A 16,255-nucleotide genomic window follows, 5' to 3' on the forward strand; every position below is an offset into this window, starting at 1 on the left:
ATGCAGAGAGTAAAAATTGTTACTAACATGAACTCTTCTGATCTTCATCTTGTTACCTTTTCTGTGCTTTTCTTCATGCAGAATCTCGGGAGACAGATTATCTCAGTGGCATAGATGGCAAAGGATCCTACCAGATGAAAAGCTGGAGTCTGATGAGGCAGCAGTTTACAGCGTTGCTCTGGAAGAGGCTGCTTTATGCCAAGCGCAGCAGGAAGGGATTTTTTGCACAAGTGAGTAATGATTTGAAATAAAAAATAAAATGATGAATTAAGACTTAACAAGACAAGACTGCCATGAGATGTTAGTTTGAAACAATTGTATTTGATATACTGTAATTAAGCCCTAAAAGTACCTAACCTGTATAGACAGTTATCATGTAGCAAATCTGACAGTGACATTGGGGTAATCTTAAGGTTTGTGTGTAATAATCACACTGCAAGTCAAATCTTGTAGTGTGTAAACTTAGCCTAGGCTGCAAAACTGGATCCAATCCAACTGATTCCAGCTGAGAAGTAGTATCTTCAGCAATGGCATGTGTCCCTGGACATAACCTTACACACAGGTCAATAAAATTGTTTTTTTTTTCCAAATTGACAATTTAACATTATGCTCCACAGGTAATTGATGCATGCTAAATCCATGTATATTTTACCGTGAATTGATACAGCTTTGCGGTTCATTTTTTGAAAATTGCTTTCATACTGCGGCCAGTCTCAGTTAGACCGGGCTTAGACAAACGTATGCAAAATCATCAGATTTTCGTCCAGGAAAACACTAACATTTTTACATACATTTGTGTTCTGCATGTCCATTTTTCGTATCTGTATTACATCTGTGTGCCCAATTTTGACATCTATTTGCTATCCTTATGTCCTTTTTGGGCATCCAGTTTTCAATCTTAATAATTCTAAAGTATCCTTAAGAAATGCAAGACATGTTGATTGTAACCTGTATGTGATCTATTGTCTTATAATGGGCGAGTCTGGTCCAGAATATGGATTAAAGTCGCACATGCTACCATTATTTTACGTGAAGACAGTCGGTCTGTGTGTAAAAATGATCATGTGAACTACCACACTGACTTGCACTGGTCCCTTTGCTGTCTGTGTGCTGAAAATGTTGCATACGCACAGCGCACGGACGTTTAATACACTTGTCTGAACGAGCCCTTACCAACACATTGTTTTGTCGAATTGCAAATGGCAAAATCTCAAGCAGAGGTGCCATACAGCACTTGTAAAAAAATCTTACAAGTTTTGCAAAGCACCTTAATCTTCACTTAATAAACTGGTAAATAGCATTTTAGGTATACAGGGTGGGCCATGTATATGGATACACCTAAATAAAATGGGAATGATTGGTGATATCAACTTCCTGTTTGTGGCACATTAGTATATGGAAGGGGGAAAACTTTTCAAGATGGGTGGTGACCATGGCGGCCATTTTGAAGTCGGCCATTTCGGATCCAACTTTATTTTTTCCAATGGGAAGAGGGTCATGTGACACATCAAACTTACTGAGAAAAACAATGGTATGCTTGGTTTTAACGTAACTTTATTCTTTCATGAGTTATTTACAGGTTTCTCTTTGTTTACAGCCATTGACATGTCACAGAGGTTAACAAGTGAGAAGCGGATAGAAATTGTGTTGATGTCTGGTGAACGCAGTACCCGGGTCATTGCAGCAGATTTCAATGCAAGACACCCTACGCAAGAAAACTGACACCATTCCCATGTTATTTAGGTGTATCCAAATAAATGGCCCACCCAAAAAAAGTTTGCCTCATCACTGAACATAATGTTCTGTGTAAACTGAGGGTCCTGTTCCAATTTTTGTTTTGGCCATTCTGCAAATTCAGCGCGCCGATCTGGCATCAGTCGAACATCCCTTCGGCAGATATTAGCTACTCACATATGGAACCCTTACAAAATCCAGCTGCTGCAGCATCTCAACGAGGATGGCCCAGATCAGCGCGCTGAATTTGCAGAATGAGCAAAACAAAAATTGGAACAGGACCTTAGTTTACACAGGACATTATGTTCAGTGATGAGGCAAACTTTTTTTGGGTGGGCCATTTATATGGATACGCCTAAATAACATGGGAATGGTGACAGTTTTCTTGCGTAGGGTGTCTTGCATTGAAATCTGCTGCAATGACCCAGGTACTGCATTCAACAGACATCAACACAATTTCTATCCGCTCCTCACGTGTTAACCTTTGCGACATGTCAATGGCTGTAAACAAAGAGAAACTTGTAAACAACTCATGAAAGAATAAAGTTGCATTAAAGCCAAGCACACCATTATTTTTCTTGTGAAATTCTCAATAAGTGTGATGTGTCACATGACCCTTTTCTCATTTGAAAAAATACAAGTTGGAATCCGAAATGGAGGACTTCAAAATGGCCGCCATGGTCAGCACCCATCTTGAAAAGTTTTCCCCCTCCCATGTACTAATGTGCAACAAACAGGAAGTTGATATCACCAACCATTCCCATTTTATTTAGGTGTATCCATATACATGGCCCACCCTGTTGATGCCTATCTGTCTATATTTCAGTTTCTGGTCAGAAATTAGTCCCTTCCTTTATTATTTCTATCAACATACTGTAAAAAAAAAAAATCAACTTACCTAACCAATTTAGGGGGCACAGTTGCTTGTAAAAAATAAAAAAAAATTGGCGCACTCCCTAATGATTAGGAACTGTAGAATACTAATTGTAGTTTTACTTTAAAGTTCTATAAGTAACTCATCTTTTTCAAGAGTTCATGCATTTACATTATGCCAGTGATGATTTCCCAATGATGGAGATTTATCAAACGTGTGATTAATGACTACAATTCTAGTATGTCGCTGAGATCTATCGGCTGGTTGCCCATATGTGATCTATAACATATGAGATTAATCTTCCATGACGTGCACAGTAACTCTGTATCCTTTTAATTCCAGATCGTGTTGCCAGCCGTTTTTGTACTCATTGCACTGATGTTTAGCCTTATTGTGCCACCTTTTGGAAAATACCCAAGTCTCGAACTGCAGCCCTGGATGTATGATGAACAGTATACCTTTTTCAGGTACGCCAATTTAAATATCAGTATTTCTTTTCATCACAAATAATTACTGTGTTTCCTCGAAAATAAGACGTACCCTGAAAATAGGCCCTAGCATGATTTTACAGTATTTTTGGAGTAAGCTCGAAATATAAGCCCTACTCTAGAAATAAGCTGTAGTTACAGTCAGGACCAGTGTTTGGGGGCGGGGGAACTTGTCAATTGCCTAGGGACGCACTCTCTTAGGGGCTACCAGCATTTCTGTTCCAAGCTTAAAACTGCTTAACAACCTTTGGCAACTGTGCTTCAGTCTAGAGGAACTGAAGCACAGACAGGCTGGTATGTACAGTATGTGTAGATGTGTACTGTGTGTGCGTATCTTTACATATGTATGTGTAGTGTTTGTATACATATATGTGCAGTGTGTATATACATGCGTATGCGCAGTGTGTGTATGTATATATGTATATATATATATATATATATATATATACATACAGTGGGGCAAAAAAAGTATTTAGTCAGTCAGCAATAGTGCAAGTTCCACCACTTAAAAAGATGAGAGGCGTCTGTAATTTACATCATAGGTAGACCTCAACTATGGGAGACAAACTGAGAAAAAAAAATCCAGAAAATCACATTGTCTGTTTTTTTTAATCATTTTATTTGCATATTATGGTGTAAAATAAGTATTTGGTCAGAAACAAACAATCAAGATTTCTGGCTCTCACAGACCTGTAACTTCTTCTTTAACCCCTTCCCGACATCTGACCGGTGGCTGTGAGCGCCCCCCTGTGGTCGGCGCTCACAGCACACCTGCATTTCTGCTGTGTAGCAGCGATCTTATGATCACTGCTGCATAGCAGAGCCGATCGGGCTGTGCCTGCTTCTAGCCTCCCATGGAGGCTATAGAAGCATGGCAAAAGTAAAAAAAAAAAGTTTTTAAAAACGTGAAAAAAATAAAAAAAAATATAAAAGTTTAAATCACCCCCCTTTCGCCCCAATCAAAATAAATCAATTAAAAAAAACCCCAACCTACACATATTTGGTATTGCCGCGTTCAGAATCGCCCGATCTATCAATAAAAAAAAAGCATTAACCTGATCGCTAAATGGCGTAATGAGAAAAAAATTCGAAACGCCAGATTTACGTTTTTTTGGTCGCCACGACATTGCATTAAAATGCAATAACAGGCGATCAAAAGAACGTATCTGCACCAAAATGCTATAATTAAAAACGCCAGCTCGGCACGCAAAAAATAAGCCCTCACCTGACCCCAGATCACGAAAAATGGAGTTCGCTACGAGTATCGGAAAATGGCGCAATTTTGTTTTGTTTTGTTTTGTTTTTTGCAAAGTTTGGAATTTTTTTTCACCACTTAGGTGAAAAATAACCTAGTCATGTTAGGTGTCTATGAACTCGTAGTGACCTGGAGAATCATAATGGCAGGTCAGTTTTAGCATTTAGTGAACCTAGCAAAATAGGCAAGCAAAAAAGTGTGGGATTGCACTTTTTTTGCAATTTCACTGCACTTGGAATTTTTTTCCCGTTTTCTAGTACACGACATGCTAAAACCAATGATGTCATTCAAAAGTACAACTCGTCCCGCAAAAAATAAGCCCTCACATGGCCAAATTGACAGAAAAATAAAAAAGTTATGGCTCTGGGAAGGAGGGGAGCGAAAAACGAAAACGGAAAAACGGAAAAAGCTCCGGGGGTGAAGGGGTTAAGAGTCTCCTCTTTCCTCCACTCATTACCTGTAGTAATGGCACCTGTTTAAACTTGTTATCAGTATAAAAAGACACGTGTGCACACCCTCAAACAGTCTGACTCCAAACTCCACTATGGTGAAGACCAAAGAGCTGTCAAAGGACACCAGAAACAAAATTGTAGCCCTGCACCAGGCTGGGAAGACTGAATCTGCAATAGCCAACCAGCTTGGAGTGAAGAAATCAACAGTGGGAGCAATAATTAGAAAATGGAAGACATTCAAGACCACTGATAATCTCCCTCGATCTGGGGCTCCACGCAAAATCCCACCCCGTGGGGTCAGAATGATCACAAGAACGGTGAGCAAAAATCCCAGAACCACGCGGGGGGACCTAGTGAATGAACTGCAGAGAGCTGGGACCAATGTAACAAGGCCTACCATAAGTAACACACTACGCCACCATGGACTCAGATCCTGCAGTGCCAGACGTGTCCCACTGCTTAAGCCAGTACATGTCCGGGCCCGTCTGAAGTTTGCTAGAGAGCATTTGGATGATCCAGAGGAGTTTTGGGAGAATGTCCTATGGTCTGATGAAACCAAACTGGAACTGTTTGGTAGAAACACAACTTGTCGTGTTTGGAGGAAAAAGAATACTGAGTTGCATCCATCAAACACCATACCTACTGTAAAGCATGGTGGTGGAAACATCATGCTTTGGGGCTGTTTCTCTGCAAAGGGGCCAGGACGACTGATCCGGGTACATGAAAGAATGAATGGGGCCATGTATCGTGAGATTTTGAGTGCCAACCTCCTTCCATCAGCAAGGGCATTGAAAATGAAACGTGGCTGGGTCTTTCAACATGACAATGATCCAAAGCACATCGCCAGGGCAACGAAGGAGTGGCTTCGTAAGAAGCATTTCAAGGTCCTGGAGTGGCCTAGCCAGTCTCCAGATCTTAACCCTATAGAAAACCTTTGGAGGGAGTTGAAAGTCCGTGTTACCAAGCAAAAAGCCAAAAACATCACTGCTCTAGAGGAGATCTGCATGGAGGAATGGGCCAACATACCAACAACAGTGTGTGGCAACCTTGTGAAGACTTACAGAAAACGTTTGACCTCTGTCATTGCCAACAAAGGATATATTACAAAGTATTGAGATGAAATTTTGTTTCTGACCAAATACTTATTTTCCACCATAATATGCAAATAAAATGATAAAAAAACAGACAATGTGATTTTCTGGATTTTTTTGTCTCAGTTTGTCTCCCATAGTTGAGGTCTACCTATGATGTAAATTACAGACGCCTCTCATCTTTTTAAGTGGTGGAACTTGCACTATTGCTGAATGACTAAATACTTTTTTGCCCCACTGTATATATATATAGAGAGAGAGAGAGAGAGAGAGAGAGAGAGAGGGTGGGCCATATATGGGGATAAACCTGGGTGGGCCATGCATATGGATACACCTAAATAAAATGGAAATGGTTGGTGATATCAACTTCCTGTTTGTGGCACATTAGTATATGGGAGGGGGAAAACTTTTCAAGATGGGTGGTGACCATGGCGGCCATTTTGGATGTATCTTTATAAATGGCCCACCCAGGTGTATCCATATAAATGGCCCACCCTCTATATATATATATTTGAAAAATGTTTTTTTGTTCAAGAATAAATGAGGATTTTTGTAGAAACACAATACCTGCACTATCACATTTCTAGTTTGAGTATTGTCTATAATACTCGGTAGGAAGATCTGATTTCTGGCATGCTTGCCATTAATAGTCAGAAATGTGCCTGTGAGACAGGTATATAGCTGTATATCTATTTGCAAGACTTGTAGTCCCAGTTGATTGGTTTTATAGCATTGAAATAGCTGCCTGTGACTTATCGACTGTGTGTTGCTCATAGCAATGATGCCCCAGAAGACTCTAACACGCAGGCTCTTTTAAAAGCTTTGATCACGAAGCCTGGCTTTGGAACCGCATGCATAGATGGCTACTCTGTTCCGTAAGTATTAGCTTTTGTATTTCATGTTAGATTGTGTTTCTTTCAGATTTTACTAGGAAGTGGCTGGAGCTTTTGTAACTTAATGCTGTGAAATGTGAATGTCACTTTGCAGGGGCGTTCCTTGCTCAGGGGAGGACGCCGTGTGGAGAACTCAGTTTGTCCCCGAGTCTGTGGAAGAGATTTTTCTTAATGGTAATTGGTCAATGGAAAACCCTTCTCCAGCCTGCGAGTGCAGCAATGAGAATGTAAAGAAGATGCTTCCGGTTTGTCCCCCTGGGGCTGGCGGCCTGCCACCCTTTCAGGTATTGTATTTGGCATTCCCATAAGCATATGGGCTCGCTCACACTTGTGGTTAAATCGGACTAATGCAATCGGATAAAATATCAGATTGCATTCAGGCCAATGTGATTGTATGATGGTGTTCTCAGCTGCGTTTTTTTCTCAGCTCCGATCAGACTGAAAATAAACCACAGCACACTGCAATTGCTTGCGAAGTTTGGATCGCACACACGCACGCACCCATATAAGTCTATGGGTGTGTGTGAAACATCGCACTGCACTCAGATGTCACCCGTCAGCAGTGGAGGAGATGGAGAAATGAATTTCTCCGACTCCATGGCACCTGTGCTCCCATTCTCTCAGGCGGGCACAGAGCTCACTTTTGTTGCCAGCGGTTTAGACATTAATGGCTGAGTGGTAAGTTAGTTAGAGTGCACACCAAATTACAATATTATACAAGCTGTACACTGACTACTGTACATTGTATCAAAGTGTCAGATCTTCAGTGTTGTCCCATGAAAAGATACAATAATAATAATAATTATTATCTATATAGCGCCAACATATTCCGCAGCACTTTACAATTAAATCAAATATTTACAAAAATTATAGAGCAGTATTTCTCACTAAAGTTTCCAAGTTTTTGGGTTTAGTGTGTTTCAGTACTCATTCATCACTTTCTAACATTTTCGTTAAATGGCCAGGGGAGGATGAAATGGAAAATGGGTGTGGCTAGGCATGTAGTGTAGGACAGAGGTGTCAAACTGCATTCCTTGAGGGCCGCCAACAGGTCATGTTTTCAGGATTTCCTTAGCATTCCACAAGGTGCTGGAATCATTCTGTGCAGGTGATTAAATTATCACCTGTGCAATACAAGGAAATCCTGAAAACATGACCTGTTGGCGGCCCTCGAGGAATGCAGTTTGACACCTCTAGTGTAGGACATGGCCTAAAATGTATGGAATCTCTCCTTCTTTTGCTTCTTGGACAGTTGGAGGGTATGCATATATAAATGCCATGGTGCTACACGCTACCTTCAGGTGTCAGTAGGAGCCATACACCAACCAGAACTGCATACAACCAGCAACAGTATATAGAGCATTTGTTGCAAAACTTAAAAAGGAAAATGCAGGATCAAGTTAGACCTGTTGTATATCATGTTTGTTCATGTCTAAATGTCTGCTTTTGTACTATTTAATGAGTGAGTTATTTTGCCACAAGAGTCTCATACAGAATAGATTGTATGCAGTGCTTTCTACCTTTGGCCTTCATTACTTAAAATTGCCTAAGTTTCAATTTCACTTTGTTGGGCACAAGAAAGCAAATATTCCTTTATTTCTGTTCACTGGATGTTCCAAGCAGACAGATAACGTCCTGGAAATGCATTACGCCATATCCTGTTGTGGAGTACATTATGTAGGGAACATGATTCCCTGAAACATTTTGGCACAGCAAGCTGGCGTATGTTAACCCCATAACCCCGGAGGTATTTTAGTTTTTGCGTTTTCTTTTTTTGCTCTCCTTCTTCCCAGAGTCATAACCTTTTTAATTTTTGGTCAATATGGCCATGTGAGTTGTCCTTTTGAACGACACCATTGGATTTAACATATCATGTACTGGAAAATGGAAAAAAAATTCCAAGTGCAGTGAAATTGCAAAAAAGTGCAATTCCACAATAGTTTTTTGTTTTGCTTTTTTTTTACTGTTTCACTAAATGCTAAAACTGACCTGCCATTATGACTAACCAGGTCATTTTGGGTTCACAGACACCAAACATGTCTAGGTTCTTTTTTATCTAAATGGTGAAAAAAATTCCAAAGTTTGTTAAAAAAAAAAAAAAAAATTGCACCATTTGCCGATACTTGTAGCATCTCCATTTTTCGTGATCACAAGTTGTGTGAGAGCTGGAGCTTTTGTAACTGAATGCTGTGAAATGCGAATTTCACTTTGCAAATGAGTTGCCAAATTAATTTAAAATCTAGTCCAGACATTGACAAGGTTCAAAAAAAAGATTTTTATTTGAAATAATAATTTTCTCCTTCACACTTTGCTTTCGTCAAAGAATGCTCCCTTTGCAACAATTACAGCATTGCAAACCTTTGGCATTCTAGCAGTAGTTGGTTTGGCTTGATGGGCACGTTTTGCGTATCATACGGTCAAGCTGCTCCCACAACAGCTCAATGGGGTTGAGATCTGGCGACAGTGCTGGCCACTCCATTATAGATAGAATACCAGCTGCCTGCTTCTTCCCTAAAAAGTTCTTGCATAATTTGGAGGTGTGCTTCGGGTCATTGTCCTGTTGTAGGATGAAATTGGCTCCAATCAAGCGCTGTCCACAGGCAGGGGCGTAACTACCGCGGTCGCAGGGGTCGCAATTGCGACGGGGCCCGCAGTGCTTAGGGGCCCACCCAGTCCAGCAGACTGGGCGGGCCCCTAAGAACTCTGAGCTACAAAATAGGCCGCCGGCCCTTTAAATAAATCTTCTTTACAGGCCCTGGCGCCCGTGCACCAGTGTCAGTGTCAGTGCACGCGCGATCACGGGTGGGACTGCACTTGTCCCGCAGCAGAGCCCCTCCACCGCAGAGAGCCGCACACCACTACTATGGCTGCCGCTGCTCTGTGCGCACAGGACCTGTGATGAGGTCACAGGAGGGGAGGAGTCGGAGTCACATGATCAAGGGCTTCCGTGTAGTGCAGGACAGTAGTGCAGTGCTGGTCGTCATCGTGCTGGAGGAGGGTAAGCTTTTGTGTGAGGTCAGGAGGGGTTTGTGTGGATGTAGCAGAGCAGTGTGTGTATGAGGTGTACAGAGCGGAGCCGGGTGTGTACGAGGTGTACGGAGCGGAGCCGGGTGTGTACGAGGTGTACGGAGCGGAGCCGGGTGTGTACGAGGTGTACGGAGCGGAGCCGTGTGTGTGTACGAGGTGTACGGAGCGGAGCCGTGTGTGTACGAGGTGTACGGAGCGGAGCCGTGTGTGTACGAGGTGTACGGAGCGGAGCCGGGTGTGTACGAGGTGTACGGAGCGGAGCCGGGTGTGTACGAGGTGTACGGAGCAGAGCCGCATGTGTACGAGGTGTACGGAGCGGAGCCGGGTGTGTACGAGGTGTACGGAGCGGAGCCGGGTGTGTACGAGGTGTACGAAGCGGAGCCGGGTGTGTATGAGGTGTACGGAGCGGAGCCGGGTGTGTACGAGGTGTACGGAGCGGAGCCGGGTGTGTACGAGGTGTACGGAGTGGAGCCGGGTGTGTATGAGGTGTACGGACCAGAGCTGCGTGTGTATGAGGTGTACGGAGCGGAGCCGGGCGTGTACGAGGTGTCCGGAGCCGGGTGTGTACGAGGTGTACGGAGCGGAGCCGGGTGTGTACGAGGTGTACGGAGCGGAGCCGGGTGTGTACGAGGTGTACGGAGCGGAGCCGGGTGTGTACGAGGTGTACGGAGCGGAGCCGGGTGTGTACGAGGTGTACGGACCAGAGCTGCATGTGTACGAGGTGTACAGAGCGGAGCCGGGTGTGTACGAGGTGTATGGAGCGGAGCCGGGTGTGTACGAGGTGTACGGAGCGGAGCCGGGTGTGTACGAGGTGTCCGGAGCCGGGTGTGTACAAGGTGTACGGAGCGGAGCCGGGTGTGTACAAGGTGTACGGAGCGGACCCGGGTGTGTACAAGGTGTACGGAGCGGAGCCGGGTGTGTACGAGGTGTCCGGAGCCGGGTGTGTACGAGGTGTACGGAGTGGAGCCGGGTGTGTACGAGGTGTCCAGAGCCGGGTGTGTACGAGGTGTACGGAGCGGAGCCGTGTGTGTATGAGGTGTACGGAGCGGAGCCGGGTGTGTACGAGGTGTACGGAGCGGAGCCGGGTGTGTACGAGGTGTACGGAGCAGAGCCGCATGTGTACAAGGTGTACGGAGCGGAGCCGGGTGTGTACGAGGTGTACGGAGCGGAGCCGGGTGTGTACGAGGTGTACGGAGCGGAGCCGGGTGTGTACGAGGTGTACGAAGCGGAGCCGGGTGTATACGAGGTGTACGGAGCGGAGCCGGGTGTGTACGAGGTGTACGGAGCGGAGCCGGGTGTGTACGAGGTGTACGGAGCGGAGCCGGGTGTGTACGAGGTGTACGGAGCGGAGCCGGGTGTGTACGAGGTGTACGGAGTGGAGCCGGGTGTGTATGAGGTGTACGGACCAGAGCTGCGTGTGTATGAGGTGTACGGAGCGGAGCCGGGCGTGTACGAAGTGTCCGGAGCCGGGCGTGTATGAGGTGTACGGAGCGGAGCCGGGTGTGTACGAGGTGTACGGAGCGGAGCCGGGTGTGTACGAGGTGTACGGAGCGGAGCCGGGTGTGTACGAGGTGTACGGAGCGGAGCCGGGTGTGTATGAGGTGTACGGAGCGGAGCCGGGTGTGTACGAGGTGTACGGAGCGGAGCCGGGTGTGTACGAGGTGTACGGACCAGAGCTGCATGTGTACGAGGTGTACGGAGCGGAGCCGGGTGTGTACGAGGTGTACGGAGCGGAGCCGGGTGTGTACGAGGTGTACGGAGCGGAGCCGGGTGTGTACGAGGTGTACGGAGCGGAGCCGGGTGTGTACGAGGTGTCCGGAGCCGGGTGTGTACAAGGTGTACGGAGCGGAGCCGGGTGTGTACAAGGTGTACGGAGTGGAGCCGGGTGTGTACAAGGTGTACGGAGCGGAGCCGGGTGTGTACGAGGTGTCCGGAGCCGGGTGTGTACGAGGTGTACGGAGTGGAGCCGGGTGTGTACGAGGTGTCCGGAGCCGGGTGTGTACGAGGTGTACGGAGTGGAGCCGGGTGTGTACGAGGTGTCCGGAGCCGTGTGTGTACGAGGTGAGCGGAGCCATGTGTGTACGAGGTGTACGGAGCGGAGCCGTGTGTGTACGAGGTGTACGGAGCGGAGCCGTGCGTGTGCGAGGTGTACGGAGCGGAGCCGTGTGTGTGCGAGGTGTACGGAGCGGAGCCGGGTGTGTACGAGGTGTACGGAGCGGAGCCGGGTGTGTACGAGGTGTACGGAGCGGAGCCGGGTGTGTACGAGGTGTCCGGAGCCGGGTGTGTACGAGGTGTACGGAGCCGGGTGTGTACGAGGTGTACGGAGCGGAGCCGGGTGTGTACGAGGTGTACGGAGCGGAGCCGGGTGTGTACGAGGTGTCCGGAGCCGGGTGTGTACGAGGTGTACGGAGCCGGGTGTGTTCGAGGTGTCCGGAGCCGGGTGTGTACGAGGTGTACGGAGCGGAGCCGGGTGTGTACGAGGTGTACGGAGCGGAGCCGGGTGTGTACGAGGTGTCCGGAGCCGGGTGTGTACGAGGTGTACGGAGCGGAGCCGGGTGTGTACGAGGTGTCCGGAGCCGGGTGTTTACGAGGTGTACGGAGTCGGGTGTGTACGAGGTGTACGGAGCCGGGTGTGTACGAGGTGTACGGAGCGGAGCCGGGTGTGTACGAGGTGTCCAGAGCCGGGTGTGTACGAGGTGTACGGAGCAGGGTGTGTACGAGGTGTACGGAGCAGAGCCGGGTGTGTACGAGGTGTCCGGAGCCGTGTGTGTACGAGGTGAGCGGAGCCGTGTGTGTACGAGGTGTGCGGAGCTGTGTGTGTACGAGGTGTACGGAGCGGAGCCGTGTGTGTGCGAGGTGTACGGAGCGGAGCCGTTTGTGTGCGAGGTGTACGGAGCGGAGCCGTGTGTGTGTGCGAGGTGTACGGAGCGGAGCCGTGTGTGTGTGTGCGAGGTGTACGGAGTGGAGCCGTGTGTGTGCGAGGTGTACGGAGCGGAGCCGTGTGTGTGCGAGGTGTACGGAGCGGAGCCGTGTGTGTGCGAGGTGTGCGGAGCGGAGCCGTGTGTGTGCGAGGTGTGCGGAGTGGAGCAGTGTGTGTGCGAGGTGTACGGAGCGGAGCCGTGTGTGTGCGAGGTGTAAGGAGCGGAGCCGTGTGTGTGCGAGGTGTACGGAGCGGAGCCGTGTGTGTACGAGGTGTACGGACCGGAGCCGCGTGTGTACGAGGTGTACGGAGCGGAGCCGGGTGTGTACGAGGTGTCCGGAGCCGGATGTGTACGAGGTGTACGGAGCGGAGCCGCATGTGTACGAGGTGTACGGAGCGGAGCCGGGTGTGTACGAGGTGTACGGAGCGGAGCCGCATGTGTACGAGGTGTACGGAGCGGAGCCGGGTGTGTACGAGGTGTACGGAGCGGAGCCGGGTGTGCACGAGGTGTACGGACTGGAGCTGCATGTGTATGAGGTGTACGGAGCGGAACCGGGTGTGTACGAGGTGTACGGAGCGGAGCCGGGTGTGTACGAGGTGTACGGAGCGGAGCCGGGTGTGTACGAGGTGTCCTGAGCCGGGTGTGCACGAGGTGTACGGAGCGGAGCCGGGTGTGTACGAGGTGTCCGGAGCCGGGTATGTACGAGGTGTACGGAGCAGAGCCGCATGTGTACGAGGTGTACGGAGCGGAGCCGGGTGTGTACGAGGTGTACGGAGCGGAGCCGGGTGTGTACGAGGTGTACGGAGCGGAGCCGGGTGTGTACGAGGTGTACGGACCAGAGCTGCATGTGTACGAGGTGTACGGAGCGGAGCCGGGTGTGTACGAGGTGTACGGAGCGGAGCCGGGTGTGTACGAGGTGTACGGAGCGGAGCCGGGTGTGTACGAGGTGTACGGAGCGGAGCCGGGTGTGTACGAGGTGTCCGGAGCCGGGTGTGTACGAGGTGTACGGAGCGGAGCCGGGTGTGTACGAGGTGTCCGGAGCCGTGTGTGTACGAGGTGAGCGGAGCCGTGTGTGTGCGAGGTGTACGGAGCGGAGCCGTGTGTGTGTGCGAGGTGTACGGAGCCGTGTGTGTACGAGCGGAGCGGAGCCGCACGTGCAAGGTGTACGGAGCTCAGCCTCGTGTGTAGGAGTAACTGTGTGGCCATTATACTGTAGGTAATATCATGTGTGGCCATTGTACAGTATGGAGCACTATGTGTGGCCATTGTACAGTATGGAGCACTGTGTGGCCATTGTACAGTATGGAGCGCCATGTGTGGCCATTGTACAGTGTGGAGCACTGTGTTGCCATTGTACAGTGTGGAGCACTGTGTGGCCATTATACAGTATGGAGCATCATGTGTGGCCATTGTACAGTATGGAGCACCATGTGGGGCCATTGTACAGTATGGAGCACTGTATGGCCATTATACAGTATGGAGCATCATGTGTGGCCATTATACAGTATGGAGCGCCATGTGTGGCCATTGTACAGTATGGAGTGCCATGTGTGGCCATTGTACAGTGTGGAGCACTGTGTTGCCATTGTACAGTGTGGAGCACTGTGTGGCCATTATACAGTATGGAGCATCATGTGTGGCCATTGTACAGTATGGAGCACCATGTGGGGCCATTGTACAGTATGGAGCACTGTATGGCCATTATACAGTATGGAGCATCATGTGTGGCCATTATACAGTATGGAGCATCATGTGTGGCCATTATACAGTATGGAGCACCATGTGGGGCCATTGTACAGTATGGAGCACTGTGTGGCCATTATACAGTATGGAGCATCATGTGTGGTCATTGTACAGTATGGAGCACTGTGTGGCCATTATACAGTATGGAGCACCATGTGGGGCCATTATACAGTATGGAGCATCATGTGTTTGTCCATATTTTTTTGTTTATAATTATTGTTTATGGAACAGTGTGATCAGCAGTGCTAAATGGCTGTGGTTGGGACGTGGATTTGGGTGTGACTAGTTGTGAAATGGGTGTGGTCAGAGGCGTGGCCTAAAATTTGCCACGACCCGCTGCACGCGCCGCAAACTTTGTTCCTCTTTCTTTTCTTCAAAAGTTGGGAGGTATGGAGCACACATGTCATGTACTCTGCGGGCAGGAGCTTAGAGGTGGTGTGGGACCCATGCACCAATTTATGGGATGCAGATTTACGGCTGGGTGCGGCCATCCCATAATGATCCCCCATAGCCACAGAGCAAATATTATAGCCATATGCATAGTGGAGCAGAGTCTGGCTAGCTGCAGACATCCCATAATGATCCCACATAGCCACATCACACATATTATAGCCATACACATACCCAGCCCACGACTAATTCTGTAATGGTGCATGTATTACTAACGCAGATGACGTTTGTGTGTCGCCATTTCTAATTCACCTATATATTTTGGTATGGGGGGGCCCCATTTGAAAGTTCGCATCGGGGCCCATAACTTTGTAGTTACGCCACTGTCCACAGGGTATGGCATGGCGTTGCAAAATGGAGTGATAGCCTTCCTAATTCAAAATCCCTTTTATCTTGTACAAATCTCCCACTTTATCAGCAAAGCTACAGCAGACCATTACATTACCTCCACCATGCTTGACAGATGGCGTCAGGCACTCTTCCAGCATCTTTTCAGTTGCTCTGCATCTCACAAATGTTCTTCTGTGTGATCCAAACACCTCAAACTTGGATTCGTCTGTCCATAACACTTTTTTTTCCAGTCTTCATCTGTCCAATGTCTGTGTTCTTTTGCCCATATTAATATTTTCCTTTTATTAGCCAGTCTCAGATATGGCTTTTTCTTTGCCACTCTGCCCTGAAGGCCAGCATCCCGGAGTCGCCTCTTCACTGTAGACGTAGACTGTCGAGTTTCACATGAAAGTTCTTTTTTTCTGGCCATTTTGAGAGTTTAATGAAACCAACAAATGTAATGCTCCAGATTCTCAACTAGCTCAAAAGAAGGTCAGGTTTATAGGTTCTCTAATCAGCCAAGCTGTTTTCAGCTGTGCTAACATACTTGCACAAGGGTTTTCAAGGGTATTCTAACCATCCATTAGCCTTCTTACATAGTTAGCAAACACAAAGTACCATAAGAACACTAGAGTGATGGTTGTTGGAAATGGGCCTCTATACACCTATGAAGATATTGCATTACAAACCAGACATCTGCAGCTAGAATAGTCATTTACCACATTAACAATGTATAGAGTGTATTTCTGAATCATTTAATGTTAGCTTCATTGGAAAAAACTGTGTTTTTCTTTAAAAAATAAGGAAATTTCTAAGTGACCCTAAACTTTTGATTGGTAGTTTATATACTGTATGTATATATATCACATAGAACGCAATGAGACTGCTGTGTACATGACATAGGCAGGAGCAGGACAGAAATGTCGAGTGCACTAAAGGCCCCGTCTCACTTAGCGATTTACCAACGATCACGACCAGCGATATGACCTGGCCGTGA

General features: G+C 47.6%; 1 protein-coding gene across 2 annotated transcripts in view; it reads left to right on the plus strand.

Moving 5' to 3' along the window:
* Nucleotides 1–16,255, plus strand: part of ABCA1 (ATP binding cassette subfamily A member 1) — a 141,574-nt gene that overhangs the window by 105,398 nt on the left and 19,921 nt on the right. For both annotated transcript variants that reach the window (XM_077249411.1, XM_077249420.1), the window contains 4 exons: nt 82–230; nt 2,951–3,075; nt 6,671–6,769; nt 6,882–7,071. In XM_077249411.1, the coding sequence (XP_077105526.1) occupies nt 82–230; nt 2,951–3,075; nt 6,671–6,769; nt 6,882–7,071 (563 nt within the window). The remainder of the gene's footprint in view (nt 1–81; nt 231–2,950; nt 3,076–6,670; nt 6,770–6,881; nt 7,072–16,255) is intronic.

This window comes from Ranitomeya variabilis, chromosome 1 (genome assembly GCF_051348905.1).
Source record: "Ranitomeya variabilis isolate aRanVar5 chromosome 1, aRanVar5.hap1, whole genome shotgun sequence".
In the NCBI taxonomy this organism is placed as follows: Eukaryota; Metazoa; Chordata; class Amphibia; order Anura; family Dendrobatidae; genus Ranitomeya; species Ranitomeya variabilis.